The 16,617-nt window shown below is 38.6% G+C and overlaps 1 protein-coding gene across 1 annotated transcript; it reads right to left on the bottom strand.

Moving 5' to 3' along the window:
- Positions 1-14,509: 14,509 nt before the first annotated feature.
- On the bottom strand, positions 14,510-15,085 carry LOC120073423 (uncharacterized). The gene has a single exon (XM_039026275.1). It carries the CDS (start codon positions 15,083-15,085, stop codon positions 14,510-14,512), a length of 576 nt encoding a protein of 191 aa, XP_038882203.1.
- Positions 15,086-16,617: the final 1,532 nt, after the last annotated feature.

The raw sequence follows: 16,617 nt of genomic DNA, 5'->3' as shown, positions 1-16,617 counted from the left end.
AAAAATAAGGTAAGATGAAAACTTTTTCCAAGAATAGTGTTTGGGAAAACTATTGACAAAATTTTGGTAGTAACGATTGCGATGTGGCAAACTCGTGTATCCGGTACACGAGTACTGTTTAATCCAGTCAGCATCACGTCGGCCGACTGGTTGACCGGTCAGATGCAAACTCATGGACCCGGTCCACGATTTGCTTTTCTTTTTTTTTTTTCTTTTTTATAAAAAAAGTGTTGACTAATTTTTTTTTAATTGTAGGTACAACACTATTAAGACATTAGGAATGGATCCACAAATTCCTTCATTATTAAACTTAATTAAATATTTAATCTACAATGAAAACATCTTGCACTCATATTAAAAAAAAGGTCATGATATTAAAGAATATTTACAATTAGTTCTTTAATTTACAATTTGAAAATGAAAGTTTACATGAAATTTAAAAACGACCCATTGGCTCTTATCCCTCATGGGGTTGTCTTCGTGTCCCTCTAAATTAGGTTCACTCTGTTGTCGTTGTCGTCTACGATGAATACGTCTTCGATCGGTGTCAGCAATATTGAGTCGTCTTGTTTGTTGCATAATACCTTCTAAGTTGATCGATGTTTGCTGACATATTGAACCTAAGTCTGGTAAGTTTTTCTGTACTGAATATTGTTAAACATCACCGACAAAATTATTCTGTACAATAAAAAAAATATATTAAACAATATTCATATCATATATATGAAAAATGTCTGATTTTAAATCTCTTACCATGCAATAATAGTAAGCGTCGTCAGGCGTGATAAATCGCCTCGTGATTGAATTGTACCAAGAAAAATAGTCGTCTGATATAGTTGCCCCATTTGTTAATTCTTCCCATGCACAACGATCATGTCGTCCATGCCAGTAGGATAAATATTCCACATGGATTCGACGCCAGTCTTGGTCATGCTTACCTCTCAAATCGATCTGGTGTAATGCTGGGAGTGTATAGGTCAACGAAGGTATCATTTGTCGCAGACCGAACTGTCTCAACACACGATCTGGATGATGTCACTCTACTATACGGAAGCATATAAGAGGGCTAACGGTCAACCAAATGTCTTCACCATCACGACAATAATCAGGTAAGGATGACCAAATCTATTGTGTGTGTAGCGTATAAATAATCTGATAAAAAAAAATAATAAGTATACATCTAAAATGTTATAAATATTCATTTATATATACATTTGCTACTTGATTATGCATCAGCATATCAAATATTTTTCTGTACACGAGCAACATATTTGCGGACTGTTTAGAGGCAACTAATACACCATTCCATCTAAAATTATAAAAAATACAATTAATTTATATTCTTACATAAAATGGTAACGAAATAAATATATAAATGAAATAATATCTGGCACTAAGTGGACGATGATCTGGGGCATGTAGCTGGACTTGTGGTGTTATATTTGAAAATCTATCATAAGCCCATACTTGTAGTAGTATCAGTGGCCCCATTGTTTCCAACGCTTGTGCATTGAAAGCCCAACAAAGTTCTCTATACAACCATGCAAGACATGCACCACCCCACGAGTACGTACCAGCATACTTGAAATCAGACAATAGTGGGAGGAACATGAGATGTACTAAAGTATTTGACTTGTCAGCAAACAAAAATCCTCCAATAAGCTGCATAATGTATGCTCGTGCATACCTTCGTACGCTGATGTTGTTGACATCGGGAGGTAATTCTGGAAATTGGGACGCCAACCAGGGGATACTCAATCTTGATCCTTTCAGATCCTCTGGTAGAATGCCTAAGAGCTCTTCACAAACGTTATTCTAGTCATACTGTGGTGAACCTGTTAATGGTTACCCATCCACTCGTAACCCAAATTGTATGGCAACATTCTGCAGCGTAATCGTACATTCCCCACTAGGCAGGTGAAAATGGTGGGTTTCTGGTCTCCAATGCTCAACTAGAGCAGTAATAAGGTGTCAATCAAGCTAGATAAAACCAATTTGTGCAACCCCAAGAAAACTTGCCTGCTGAACATAGGGAATAATGCAGTGATCAAATGGGATAGTATACTATGTAGTTGCCTCCCTTCTCTGACAACTCAACACTACAGTGGAAGAACTATCCCATACTGATTGTGAACCGTGCGTATTTTGTTGGTATAATTGTACTTAAAAGAACCAAGCTCCATTACCTAAGAAGTTCAAATTACATTGCATAATAAAATCCATGACATAAAAGATACATAAAAAGATATAATTACATAAAATAAATTCATTACATAAAAAATACAAGTACATAAAATATACAATTACATAAAATGAAACAGTTACATAAAAAGTATAAGTACATATAAGATACGATTACATGAAAAATATAAGTACATAAAATATACAATTACATAAAAAAAATACAAGTAAAAAAAAATACACTTAATGATCCGAAGATGAAACACCTAATGTATGTTATGGACAAGTGCGCCTATTATGTCATTCTCTCTTGCAAATTGTACATCGCATTTTTTGGCTTGCCTCTCTCCAATCTATTTCATTATGAATGCACATACTTTTTGGTCGACCTTGTTCTCTTAGTAAGTCCGCATTTGGATGAACTTCTATAAATGACAGTTCTGGCCAATAATCTGGGTGTTGAATTGGATGGAAGCGACCTTCATAACAATGCTTGAAATTGGACAATTTGTAGCATTCATCAATAAGTGGTATGTATGTCATACGCATGTAATTACAAACTGCAATTACACGAGAGCATGAAATTTTGAATGGCTGTCACTTATTGCAAGAACATGTTCCTTCTTTCAAGTTCAAAACTTGGGTGTGTTGTCCTTTATAGGGAGAAATCATACTTATGCCAGTTTGTACTTCAAAAGTTTGACTTTCCCTGTCAATAGATGTCGCTGTAGGTGCAAATGCCCGTTTTTCCCACCTCTTAAGTTTTTTTAGGGCATATTCTGTATACATGTCCCCACAATCAGTGCTTCACTGATTTTTTGTCTCCGACGTTTAAAATACAGTATTGTGCGATTGAATGTTAGCCTAACCAAATAAGTAATTGGTAACATTATAGCACCTTTGAAAACACCATTCATGCATTCAGCTGCATTGCTTGTCATCCACCTATAACGGTACCCATTGTCGTGTGACTGAGTCTATTTTTCCAAGTCAATGTCTGAAAAATATTCAAGACATTCAGAGTGCAATTGTTTCAATTATTTCATGAACTGAATGAACTTGCGCCTTTGGTGTTGATTTCCTGACTTAAACACCAAATTTTTTAGTTGCTTTGATTTGTATTTCGTATTGAAATTACTGGCAACATGGCGAAGACAATATCGATAGTACACTCTAGGTTCACTTTAACCAATTTCTTCATTATTAATTGCAGCAAAAATGCCCTTATGTCTATCAGAAATCAAGCAAATACCCTCTCTTTGGGTAACATTGTAACGCTATTTTTATATCTTACAGCATATGAACAAACATGAATATGAATGAATGAACAAGTATATGCGTTAAAAACATAAACTTGGTGACAAAGATGGAATGTTATGTTGTGTTATTGCTCATGCACATTTTATGTGATACTACTTCTAAATATGCATTGTTGACTATATGCTTGTAGTATGCTATAGAGTAATGCATGTCACAAGTTTCCTTGCGCTGAAACCAAGTATAATTCCAATGCAAGTTTTTCAGAATAATCCAAGGTCGAACACAGGGATTGTTTTCATTAATGTGTTACTTTTGTGATACATGCAACCGGTTTTACAATTAATAAAAGATTTGGTTTGTACGTGAATTTAAATTGCGATAAACATAAATTGCGTTGATAAAATAAAAGTGCATTAAAAGGTAAATCCTAAACTAATGTGATACAAGATACAAGGTACATGATACATGATACTGAGTTCGAGACTGACTGTGAAGTTTATACAAAGGATCGTGGTATGCGATGACAAGTCTTTATGGATGAATCAGAAATAGGAAAAATAAATAGTAAAAACATCGCAAGTTTGTTAATTGCATTAAAGATATAACTAAGGTTCTGCTTTCCCTTGGCGTACACCTCTCAGTGATCGGTTGCATTCCCATATCTCTATGGTGAAATAGGGATGAACGTGATGAACGCAAGGTTGCTTTCATCTCTGGAAGTACTTCTCGCTTTAGTTAACGCATTTTTCCAACCTTCTCTCGATAGGCGGAATAACATCTTCATTTCTGCTCTCATAGGTGAAGATGCCATCTAACATGCTTTAGCCAAACACAATTATTTCCTTAACACAATTTAATTTACTTACTTAATTCTTACTAATTACCCAAGGAATTAAGAAAACATCATGGAGAAAGTGAATCATGGATGAACGGAAATAGACAGAGGGATGATAATGGAAATGATCATAACAATTAATACTAAGATTAAGCGTCTGATACATGGTGTGAATGATAGAGTAAAGAAAATGAGTACAAGTGATGAAAAAGAGATAGAAACAAATACATAAGAGTGTCAACGTCTTGACACAAATCTGGACGGAGGTTTTGCTTGCCGGCGTGTGGAATGGATGAAGAGGAGAGCTTCCCTCTCAGGCTTGCTCTTCTAGTAGAAGTGATCTTCATACAGAACTTCGACGGCGAGGATTGAAAGGATTCCTTGCCTGGAGACTTATCTCTGGGCTTTGTCTCTTTATTCTTCCTAGATCTTCTCTGGAAATCGCTTCAGACCAGTCTCTCCCTCAGATCAGTATACACGTTTCTATGTATTCCAATACTCAAGTATCAAGTCTCAAGTATTCCTGTATTCTCGTATATCTTTCAATGGAATTGCAGAAGCTATTTATAGGTTGTTCGTTGCTATCGTGATTCGCTCTAGCAGTGTATTGTATAAAATAAATTGGAAGAATAAGTTATAAGTATAAGTGATGCGTTGATGCTTTGATGCGTTTAAGTATTTGTAACGCGTTAGTGCGTTAGATAGATGCAACAGACCGCACAACACTTCTTCTAATGATGTTCAAGTTTTCCTAAACCAGACCCAAATATAAAATCTAATTTAGGCTCTTGGCAAGTCCAGGGTCGAACTCAGGGATTCAGTTAAACAAACGCAGACCTTGCGTTGTATCTATTGTAGGGGTTTTCCTAAATATATGAAGAGAAATGTGTTATTTACACTAAGTGTTGTGCCTGTGCAAGATGATACAAAATAGTTGAGTCGTGAGTGATGGATCATACGAAAATAGAGTTTAATGTGAGTGGATGCGTCGGTCTAAGATGAATGTACACAAACAAGAATGTAATGTGGATGAGATGGGATGATTTGCTTATCTTTTGTTTATGCGTTAGACTTTATTCAACACTTCTCAATACGAATAACAAGCAAAACCTATCTCTAAGATGCATGCGTCTACCACAGAATGCAATAGACACCAGTAAGTCTATCTCTAGCTGTATTAGGCATTCTACTTGATGCAGCTTAGTTATTCTCTCGAATAATCTAAGTTAAAGATGCTTTTACCAATTGATCAAGTCGGCTTAAGCGTTCGAAATGAGATTTTGCATAAAGTATAAATGCATTCAACATGAACAAGAAATAAACAATGGCAAAAAATGTGATGGATCAAATATATGAATTTTATAAAGAAGCAAATTGCCTTTACAAAAACAATATTCAATCAAATGAAACAAAAGTGATAAATGAGATGAAATGAACTGAGTCAAGCCGCAGAGTACAATCTCTTGTATCTCTTTGGCTCAATTCTGTTGTGTACAATCACTTGTATAGGAAAAGGACGAATTGTCTTTCTCAAGCTTGGCTTTCTTCGCTCCCTGACCGGCGGTGGTGGTGGTTCTCAACCCTTCCAATTGTCCTGGTACCACAGCACAGCTTAAACTACGACTACACTAATTACAGAGAGTAAGGATCTTGATAATTTCTGAACTGGATAATTTCCTCCCTACGAACTCTGTAGGGACTTCATCTATTTATAGGCGTTGGTCATGTCCACTTGGTGAATGGGCAGCATTAAAGTCCATACCCTTGTCAACATTAAAGTCCATGCCCTGGTCAGCCGTCTGACTCTCGGGAGCTTTTCAGACGCCGCTTGTTGCAGGTGCCCATACTTGCAAATGGTGATGTGACACATTCAGCATGGATCAATGAATCTTCTCTATGTTAAACTCCCTCCGATGCATTTCCCTGTGGCACCTTCTTGATTATGCGTTAGCATTTTGTAAAGATCCTACAATACAATGCGTTAGTGCCGTGATATTTAGTAATAAAACTTCTTTTGCATGAGTTTGCTTATGTTTGAATAAATCCATGTGTTTCTTCTAAAAATGAGGAGAATTTATCATTAAAAACCTTAGTTGTTCCAACTTAAGAGCAAAAATAACTTGTATTTCTACAAGTTATCACCACCCCCAAATTTGAACAATGCTTGTCCTCAAGCATTCTGATAACTTGTAAAAATACAAGTTATTTATGTCACCTTATCTAGATATTGCGGCCAAAAGTTAGTAATTATGCGTCAATTGTATGAAAATTAGCCTAGTATTGCAATAATTATAAATGTTTACAATTACACCCACTAACACCAAAAAGATAGAAAACAAGCCGAACTTTACTCTGTTTTGCAGGAGACCAAGTCACCGCTTGCGCTCAAGGCTCACGAGAGACTAATCAACGCATCTCTATCACATTGCGCTCATCAACCAACAATGAAGAGATGAATACCGCAATGGCGGCGCAATGCAACAGTCGATCCGAGAGCTGTGTTTCAACCGCATGCGATAATAAAAACAAATATCGCATGCGAACCTATGATTGAAAAATGCAGCTGAGCAACGCAAGAGCGGAGGAATGAGACACGTATACAACTAACGGTTGTGTAGAATTGATGATCTGATTGCATAACAGAAGGAATAATATCCCTCCATCTTCGGAATTACCATAACCATGAGTGAGGACCACAAGGCCAGAGTCAAAGATTTGCACCTATAAATACCCCATTGATTTCAGAGAAAAATATGCTACTTGATACAGGGCTAAGTGCTGCTAGATTGTAGAGAGAAGGTTGAGCTGGGTGCTTAAGAGAAGAAATCCAAGAATAAGACGAAATAAGGCCGAGAGGTGAATCTCAGATCCAACCTGCTAAACACTCGATCAGAAGCTCTGTGCAAAGATCCCTGCTACCGGTAGAGCAAGCCTGAGAGGGAAGCTCTTCCCACCATCAAATCCATCATATTCGGCAAGCAGATCTCCATGAAATCTGTGTCAAGACATTTGCACTATTTGTATCTGTTTTATCTCTCTTTCATTGTGTAATTCATGTTTTCTTTATCTCTTCATTCACACACCATGTATCAAACGCTTAGTAGAAATATTAAATGTTTCGATAAATTCCATTTACCATTTTTTTTCTATTTTCGTTCACCTACCAATCACTTTCTCCATGATATCTTCTTAATCCTCTGATAAGTAATATGAATCACTAAGAACTTAATCTGTATTAAAGATATAAAATACGTTTAGCTAAAGCATGCTAGACGATATCTTCACCTGTGAGAGCAGAAGTGAAGGTGTCATTCTGATCTATCGAGAGAAGGTCAGGAGAATGCATTAACTAAAGCGAGTAGTACTTCCAGACATGGAAGCAACCTTGCGTTCATTACGTTAGTCTCTGTTTCACCACAGACATGTGGGAGCGCGACTGATCACTGAGAGGTATACGCCAAGAGAAGAGCGGAACAGTATTTGTACCTTCAATCCAATTAAGAACTTGCGTTGTTTATATTATTTGTCTTTCTCTTTCTATTCTGTTCATAAGACTTGTCGCCACATCCCATGTTTTTGCATAACTTTCACAACCAGCCTTAATCCCAACATCTTGTATATGTAGTATGTATCTTGTATCATCTAGTTTAGGTTTACTGTCTTTTTATGTTTTTTATCGCATCTTTACTGCTTTCCTTTATTTTATTGCAATTTATATTCTTGTACAAATACACTTTTAAAGATTGAAAACCTGGTCGCATGTATCATGAACGTACCGCAATAACCTAAACCATTCCCTGTGTTCGACCTCGGATCATACCGAGAAACTTGTGGTGGAATTACACTTGGTTCCATTATAAGGAAACTTGTGACAACGCATGGCATACTACATGAACATCCATAATTAACGCATAATTAGACGTAGTATCGCATCATTGTGAGCAATTTATATCATCCATCCAAATGTGTTACAAGCTTATGGCGTCGTTGCCAGGGACTATGGCTAACGGTTTATTGTTTGAGTGTGTTTTTGGTATTTTACACGACAGATCTCATTGTACTGGCTGTTCTAGTGTTTGAGTGTGTTCAACGTGGAGAGCAGCCTGACGGTTTATGAGTCCTGGTGCTGAATCGGAATTCGTAGTTGACCCTGAGATCGAGTGAACTTTCCACGTAAGGGTACGTCAGAACAGAATTCGGCGAAAGAAGGCAGCCAACATGGCGGACAATAACGATAACGCGATGCCAGTGGTAAACCAAGGGGTTGTCCAACCGGCTTAGGATTCTGTCTTCCTGGCGGCCGATTGTAACGTTTATGGGATGTATGATATAAGTGCTCACAATGATGCGATACTACTTCTATTTATACGTTAATTATAGGTGTTCACGTAGTATGCCATGCATTGTCACAAGTTTCCTTACGATGGAACCAAGTGTAATTCCACCACAAGTTTCTCGATGTGATTCTAGGTCGAACACGGGAAAATGGTTTAGGTTATTGCGGTATGTTCATGGTATATGCGACCAGGTTTTCAATCTTTTAAAAATGAGTTTGTACAAGTATGTAAATTGCGATAAAATAAAGGAAAGCAGTAAAGATGTGATAAAACATAAAAATATAATAAACCTAAGCTAGATGTTACAAGATACAGACTTCATGTACAAGATGCTGGGATTAAGGCTGGCTGTGAAAGTTGTGCACAGACGTGGGATGCGGCGACAAGTCTTGTGGACAGAATAGAAAGAGAAAGACAAATAATACAAACAACGCAAGTTCTTAATTGGATTGAAGGTACAAATACTGTTCCACTCTTCTCTTGGCGTACACCTCTCAGCGATCGGTCGCGTTCCCACATGTCTGTGGTGAAACAGAGATTAACATAATGAACGCAAGGTTGCTTCCATGTCTGGAATTACTACTTACTTTAGTTAACGCACTCTTCTGACCTTCTCTCGATATATCAGAATGACATCTTCACTTCTGCTCTCACAGGTGAAGATGTCGTCTAGCATGCTTTAGCCAAACGTATTTTATAACTTTAATACAGATAAAGTTCTTAGTGATTCATATTGCTCATCAAGAGATTAAGAAGACATCATGAAGAAAGTGACTAATGGGTGAACGGAAATAGACAGAAAATGGTAAATGAAATCTATCGAAACATTTAATATTTCTACTAAGAGTTTGATACATGATGTGTGAATGAAGAGATAAACAAAACATGAAATACAGAGTGAAAGAGAGATAGAACAGATACAAACAAGTGCCAATGTCTTGGCACAGATTTGATGGAGATTTGCTTGCCGAATAGGATGGTTTCGATGGCAGAAAGAGCTTCCCTCTCAGGCTTGCTCCACCAGTAGCATGGCTCTTTGCATAGAGATTCAATCGGGTGTATGGCAGGACGGATCTGAGATTCACCTCTCGGCCTTATCTCGTTTTCTTCCCGGATTTCTTCTCTTAAGTATTCAATTCAACCTTTTCTCTCTAAAATCTTGCAGCACTTAGCATAGTATCAAATAGCATACCTTTTCTCTAACATCAATGGAGTATTTATAGGTGCAGATCTTTGACTCCGGCCTTGTGGTCCCCACTTGATTGTTATGGTAATTTCGAAGATGGAGGGACATTATTCCTTCTGTCATGTAATCAGACCATCAATTATGCACAACTGTTAGTTGTGCGTGTCTTAATCCTCCGCTTTTGCGTTGCTCAGTTGCATCTTTCGATCATAGGTTCGCATGCGGTGTTTGTTTATTACCGCATGCGGTTGAAGCATAGCTCTAGACCGACTATCACATTGCATCGTCACTGCGGTAATCGTCTTTTCATGATTGATCAACGGGCGCAATGTGACAAAAATGCGTTAATTAGTCTATCATGAGCCTTGAGCGCAAGTGGTGACTTGGTCTCCTGCAAAACAGAGTAAAGTTCAGCTTGTCTTCCATCTTTTTGGCGTTAGTGGGTGTAGTCGCAAACATTTATAATTATTTTCATACTAGGCTAATTTTCATATAATTGGCGCATAATTACTAACTTTTGGCCACAATATCTAGATAAGGTGACATAAATAACTTATATTTCTACAAGTTATCACACCCCCAAATTTAGATATATGCTTGTCCTCAAGCATATCTTCTACCAAGGCAATCATGCTCCATTCCTATCCTATATTTATGTGATGATTGGTTGCTCCGAATGTTACACTTATGCACATTACCTGGCATCGCACTTTCCTTCTATCCTTGCTAATTCTTAGCAAGCCCTACTTTATTCTTCTATGTAACAAAATTCTGCTCAAAGACATTTTTCTAGTTTTCCAAAATAGAATGTTTATCTTTTCCTTATCAAAGCAACTTGATGTATTTATATGCGGTGAGCAATACTCTGCGTCATTTATTCACTTAGAGACAGTCGGTCATGGCTACACTCTTCGTTTTGGCTTGTCCCCACGGGTGTCATGCGAACATCCAACTGCAATTGTGTGCCAGTTTCAACTTTAACTCATGATAATTAGAGGAGTTGTCCCTTGCATTCTTTTATTTTTCTCTTTTTGATTCATACTACGTTGTTGTTGGAAACCCACCTTCGTTTTGGCTTGGTGTCATACGAACATCCAACTACGAGCAGACTCTTTTCACAACTAAACTCTTATCAGGCTGGGAACAGTTTTGAAATTTTCCCTTGCGCTGACATTGGAGTTTTGCATAAAATTATTTTTTCCTTCTTGTTTTGTTTTTGTTTTTTTTTTATTTGTAAATGGATGCATTTTCTTAAATACTGTATATTTCTGATCTCATCTGCTCAGACCTTCCCCACCCCCAAATTTAAAGATGAGCAAGGTCCTCATTGCGTTGTTTGGACAGACTAGACAAACACTTAGAAGAAAATTTCAAAAAGAAGGTTTGAGCAGAACTTTGAAAGAAAAAAGATAAAGTACTGCTAAACTAAGAGTTAACTAAGTGTTAGTCAGACTTTACTAAGTATGGGAAATGTTTCTAAGTGTAACACATAATACATCATAGCAACGCAATGAAGATCGTAAAAATAAAAGAGGAAGAATATAGCAAAGATTATCAAAGGAAGATAAAGGAAGATAAAGGAAAAGGCACAGACAAAGAGTATAGTGAATTATGTACTCTGATTGTATTGACTATTAACAAAGTATGCGAATATCATACAAATGAACGCATTACAAAAAAATTTCTATTGCCTGTATAAGAGTCAAAGAATTTGATTAACTTACAAAATAAAAGAAGAGTGCATGATTTAAAATTCACACTATGCTTCCAATAAACACAGATACCTTTTTGCCAAGGACGGGCAACACGCATACATCCCCGCAGCACGCCCCTTACCTAAACACATTACTGGAGGGTACCTCAACATGGTGCATTTAACTAAGGTCGGGCAAAGGACGTATGCTGCACAACACACCCCTCACCGCAATGCATTTGGGTGTACTAGACGCATATCTTCTCTTATTTCCACTTACTACACCCATTCTCACGTTTCATACCAGTTTATTTTCCTCTCTTCATAATTCATAAAAAATGTAGGTAAAAAATACCTTGCGGTAATTTATCTCAACATTCACAAAATTATACGATCGTCACTACTACGTTTAAAGTATGGAAACCTATGCGAAATTAAATTGCCAAAACATTAAAGACTAATCCTACTACACAATAATTACGGAATTAAGAAAACTGTCAAAGAAAGCGATAAAGAAAGCAAGTAAACATAGATAGGAAGGTCGATTGAAAGAAGTTCTTAAGTTACTGCAATCGCTTTCCCTGCAAGCGGTCTAATCTTGCTTGCCCAAGTCAATGGTATCCATGTGTCGATCGAAGTCGCCTCCATAGTAGGGCTTGATCAGCTGACCATTGACTTTGAATGTGCTATTTCCGTCTAAAGTTGTTAATTCCACTGCGCCGTGAGGAAAGATTGTCTTGATTCGAAATGGCCTCGACCAGCGAGACTTCAACTTTCCTGGGAACAGTCATAAATGTGCATTAAATAACAATACCTGTTGACCTTCGGTGAATGTCCGGTCATTGATGCGGTCGTCGTGCCATTTCTTCGTTTTCTTTTTGTATATCTTGGCATTTTCATAGGCATCCCTTCGTCATTCGACTAGTTGATTCAATTGCAGCTTCCAGACTTTCCCCGCACTGGCTAAATCAAACCTCAGCTTCTTGCATGCCCACATTGCCTTATGTTCCAACTCAAGTAGCAGATGACAAGCTTTCCCGAAGACCAAGGCGTACGGAGACATGCCGATTGGTGTTTTGTAGGTTGTCCTGTAAGCCCATAGTGCTTCATCAAGCTTGGGTGACCAATCCCTTATGGCAATATTAACTACCTTCTCCAAGATAGTTTTGATCTCTCTGTTAGAAATTTTTGCCTGCCCATTAGTCTGTGGGTGATAAGCAATTGCAACTCAATGGCTGACGTTGAATTTAGTCAACAGGTTAGCAATTATGCTGTTGAAAATGAGAACCTTCATCGTTGATTAAAGCTCGTGGCGTCCCATATCGAGCGAAAATGTTTTTCTTCAGAAACTTCGCCATAGTGGCTGCATCATTCTTAGCACATGCGATGGCCTTAACCCATTTGGATACATAATCAACCGCAACCAGAATATATAGATGATCTTCAGATGGTGGAAACGGGCCCATGAAGTCAATTTCCTAAACATCGAATAATTCAACTTCTAAGATTGACGTCAATGGCATTTCATTTCTTTTAGACATATTCCCTGTCCTTTGACACCTGTCACATTGCACAACATGGGCATAGGCATCCTTGAACAGAGTTGGCCAAAAGTAGCCGCACTGTAAGACTTTTGCTGCAGTCCTTTGCCCCCCAAAATGTCCTCCGTATGGAGACTCATGACAGAGCTCTAAAATGTGCTTGGCTTCATGCTTAGGAATGCATCGATGTATTATATGATCAGGTCCTTGTCGATATAGGAATGGATCATCCCAGAAATAAAATTTTGCGTCATGTCTTAGCTTCTTCTTCTACTGGTATGTATAATCATCTGGTACTTGACCGCAAGCTATGAAGTTTATTATGTCCACATACCAGTGAACAATAACGTCTACTGCCATTAGTAGCTCATCGGGGAATCTTTCTTCAATATCTTTTTGTCCCTTGAACCTCGCAATTTTCCAATCTTAACAAATGATCTGCGACTTGGTACTCGGTGCCCTTCCGGTCTTTGATTTCTAGGTCAAACTCTTGTAGAAGCAACACCCACCATATCAACCTTGGTTTTGCATCCTTCTTCGTCATTAGATATTTGATCGCAAAATGATTCGTATATACCACCACTTTTGTTTCGATTAAGTATTGTCCGAACTTCTCTAGTGCAAATACTACTGCGAGCATTTCCTTTTTTGTGGTCGTATAGTTCTTCTGCGCGTCATTCAGTGTTTTGCTCGCATAATAAATAGGATGCAACAATTTTTCCCTACGCTGACTCAAAATTGCACCCACAGCATATCCGCTAGCATCACACATTAATGCAAATGGGTGCGTCCAATTAGGCGCAATCAAAATTGGTGCCGAGATTAGTGCCTCTTTCAAGGTGTTAAATGCCTTGGTGCAATCGTCATCAAAATTATACTCGCGGTCAGCTTCTAGAAGCGCACTTAAGGGTCTTGCGATCTGGGAAAAGTTGCGAATAAATCTTCTATAAAATCCCGCATGTCCCAGAAAGCTCCTAAGTGTCTTCACATTCACAGGTGGGGGTAATTTGGAAATTGCATCGATTTTTGCCTGATCGACTTCCAATCCTGCCTTGGAGATTTTGTGACCCAGAACTATTCCTTTTTTCACCATAAAGTGGCATTTCTCCCAGTTCAGGACAAGATTTGTAGCCACGCATCTCTTCAAGACTTTTTCGAGATTAATCAAACAAGCGTCATAATTACTGCCGAAGACTGAGAAATCATCCATGAATACCTCGACTAAATCCTCTAAGTAATTTGAAAATATTGCCATCATGCAACGTTAGAAGGTGCTGGTGCATTACAGAGACTAAATCCTCTCGTTCATCTTAGGATCCGTATGAGAGCATCTTCTTTCTCCTTACTCAATGATGTAGAAATAATAACTAGTAACGTGTCGTTACTCCCTAAGTAAGCATACTTTAAGTGCACCGGCAACGACTTTAACTCTAACACACGTGGCTCTTCTAAAGATGGCTTAATTTGCTGCGATGTTTATTCAGATAACTTGAGCGGTTCGAAATTAGATTTAACATGAATTGCAGCGCAGTCCTCCTCCAATATTGCGCCGCCTTCCAAATCTACCTCCTCCATTTCCTTCAGAGGTTCGTGCCACTGTTCTCCCCGCAGTTCTTTGATATATTGGCAGTTCTCTATATCTTCTGGGTACTTCAACGCATTGAGTACATTGAACTTTACTTCTTGATCAACGACCTGGATGGTCAATTCCCCTTTCTGCACATCAATCAATGCTCGCCCTGTGGCGAGAAATGGGCGACCCAGGATGATAGGAATTTCTCTATCTACCTCATAATCCAATATAACAAAATCTGCAAGGAAGATAAACTTGTCCACCTGCATAAGAACATCTTCTATCTTGCCCTCCGGAAGCTTTATTGATCTATCGGCTAGCTGTAATGTGATCGGGGTTGGCCTGGCTTCGCCGATGTCCAACTTCTTAAAAATTGACAAGGGCATCAAATTTATGCTCGTCCCTAAATCACACAGTGCGTTTCCGACCATCTTCCCTCCTATGGTCCAGGGTAATGTAGAAGTCCTCAGATCCTTCATTTTAGCAGAGAGATTGTTTTGAAACAAAGCGCTATACTCATATGTTAATGCAACTGTTTCATTTTCCCCAATCTTTCTCTTGTTGTGAGAATATCCTTGAGAAATTTCACATAGCTCGACATCTGCTCTAATGCCTCTATTAAGGGAATGTTAATATGTAGCTATCGAAGAACATCCAGGAACCTCTGAAACTGCTTACTATCGTCTTTCTTTTTTCGCCTGGATGAGAAAGGTGGAGGATCCCGTCGTGTTTGTTGCTCGCCTTGCTACTTGGTGAGGTCTTGTGCTTGATGTGTGTCATTGATCGGAGGTTACATTGATTAAGAATTCAAGTCTTGAGAAGTTTCATCTTTTGTAGATAATCTTGCTTTTGAATTGGGGTTGCTTCCGTTATTCTGTAACTGGTCATCATCAATAGTTAATTCCTCTAGTGTTGTTACTGCGTCTGGTACCTTTGGTATAATGGGGGCTGTTGTTCTGCCGTTCCGCAATGTCATTGCATGACATTGTTCTTTTCCTTTTTACCCTAACGTTCCTGAACTTCCTTGTTGTATACTAGGCGTTTTCTTCTTTAATTCCCTCGCAAGCTGATCTATCTGGTCTTCTAATTCTTTGAGAGAGTCAACTTGCGATTGATGCATCGCCTCGCTCTTTTCAATATAATGCTTTAATGATGTCTCTAGAGACGAGGTGCTACAAGAGGTATCATATGCGAACAATTGGTCACATGGTTGCATACCTTGAGAATGACTTGGTCTGCAGTCCGGGGTAGTGAAAACCAGAGGATTGCCTCGATCCTCTTGATAACTAAATCGATAGAAACTATGGCCCTCATGATTGAGGTTCTCACCTAAACTAAAAATTGGGTGACCCCCCCAACCAAGGTTGTGGTTATTGCCCCATGATTCATCATAAACAACATATACGAGTTGTGGATCCCATGGGCAGACGTCTAGTGGATGTACCTCTCCCCATTGAGTGCAATCCATAGCGGTCATATAAGTCACCGCATTAACTTGCGTTGTTCCTTGGGAAAGAGTTTTCTACTGATTAGCCACCGTCTGGAGGAGCGATGTCATCGTGGTCATTTGCTCGACCAATGCGCTTATTGTGTCCGTTGGCACATCGGCCCTTTCTACTCTTTCTGGATCCAGACATCTTACCTCAAGCCCATTATCAGTCCATTCGTCAGAATATCACGATATGCGATCCAATATGTTCTTTGCTTCCGTATATGACTTATTCATTAATCCTCCTTCTGCGGAGGAGTCGGCAACTGCTCGCGTTGATGGGTCCAGGCCATTGTAAAAGGTTTCCATCAAGATACTATCAGGAATCCCGATATGCGGACAGTTCTTTACTAACTGTCGGAATCGCACCCAAACGGTGTTTAGGGTTTCATAACTCTTTTGCTCGAAATTCAACACCTCTGTTCGCCTCTTTGCATTGACGGATGGAGGGAAGAATATGTTTATGAACCTATCAACCAACTGCTTCCATCCATGAATTTCGCCCGGCTCTAATGCTTGAGC

Source organism: Benincasa hispida, chromosome 3 (genome assembly GCF_027475165.1).
Source record: "Benincasa hispida cultivar pf3 chromosome 3, pf3_genome.v1.1, whole genome shotgun sequence".
Taxonomy (NCBI): Eukaryota; Viridiplantae; Streptophyta; class Magnoliopsida; order Cucurbitales; family Cucurbitaceae; genus Benincasa; species Benincasa hispida.
This window is presented reverse-complemented; position numbering and strand designations above follow the sequence as displayed.

Bases quoted from the DNA above. Each gene is read 5' to 3' on its own strand.
- LOC120073423 (XM_039026275.1), bottom strand. From the start codon at position 15,085: ATGAAGGATCTGAGGACTTCTACATTACCCTGGACCATAGGAGGGAAG.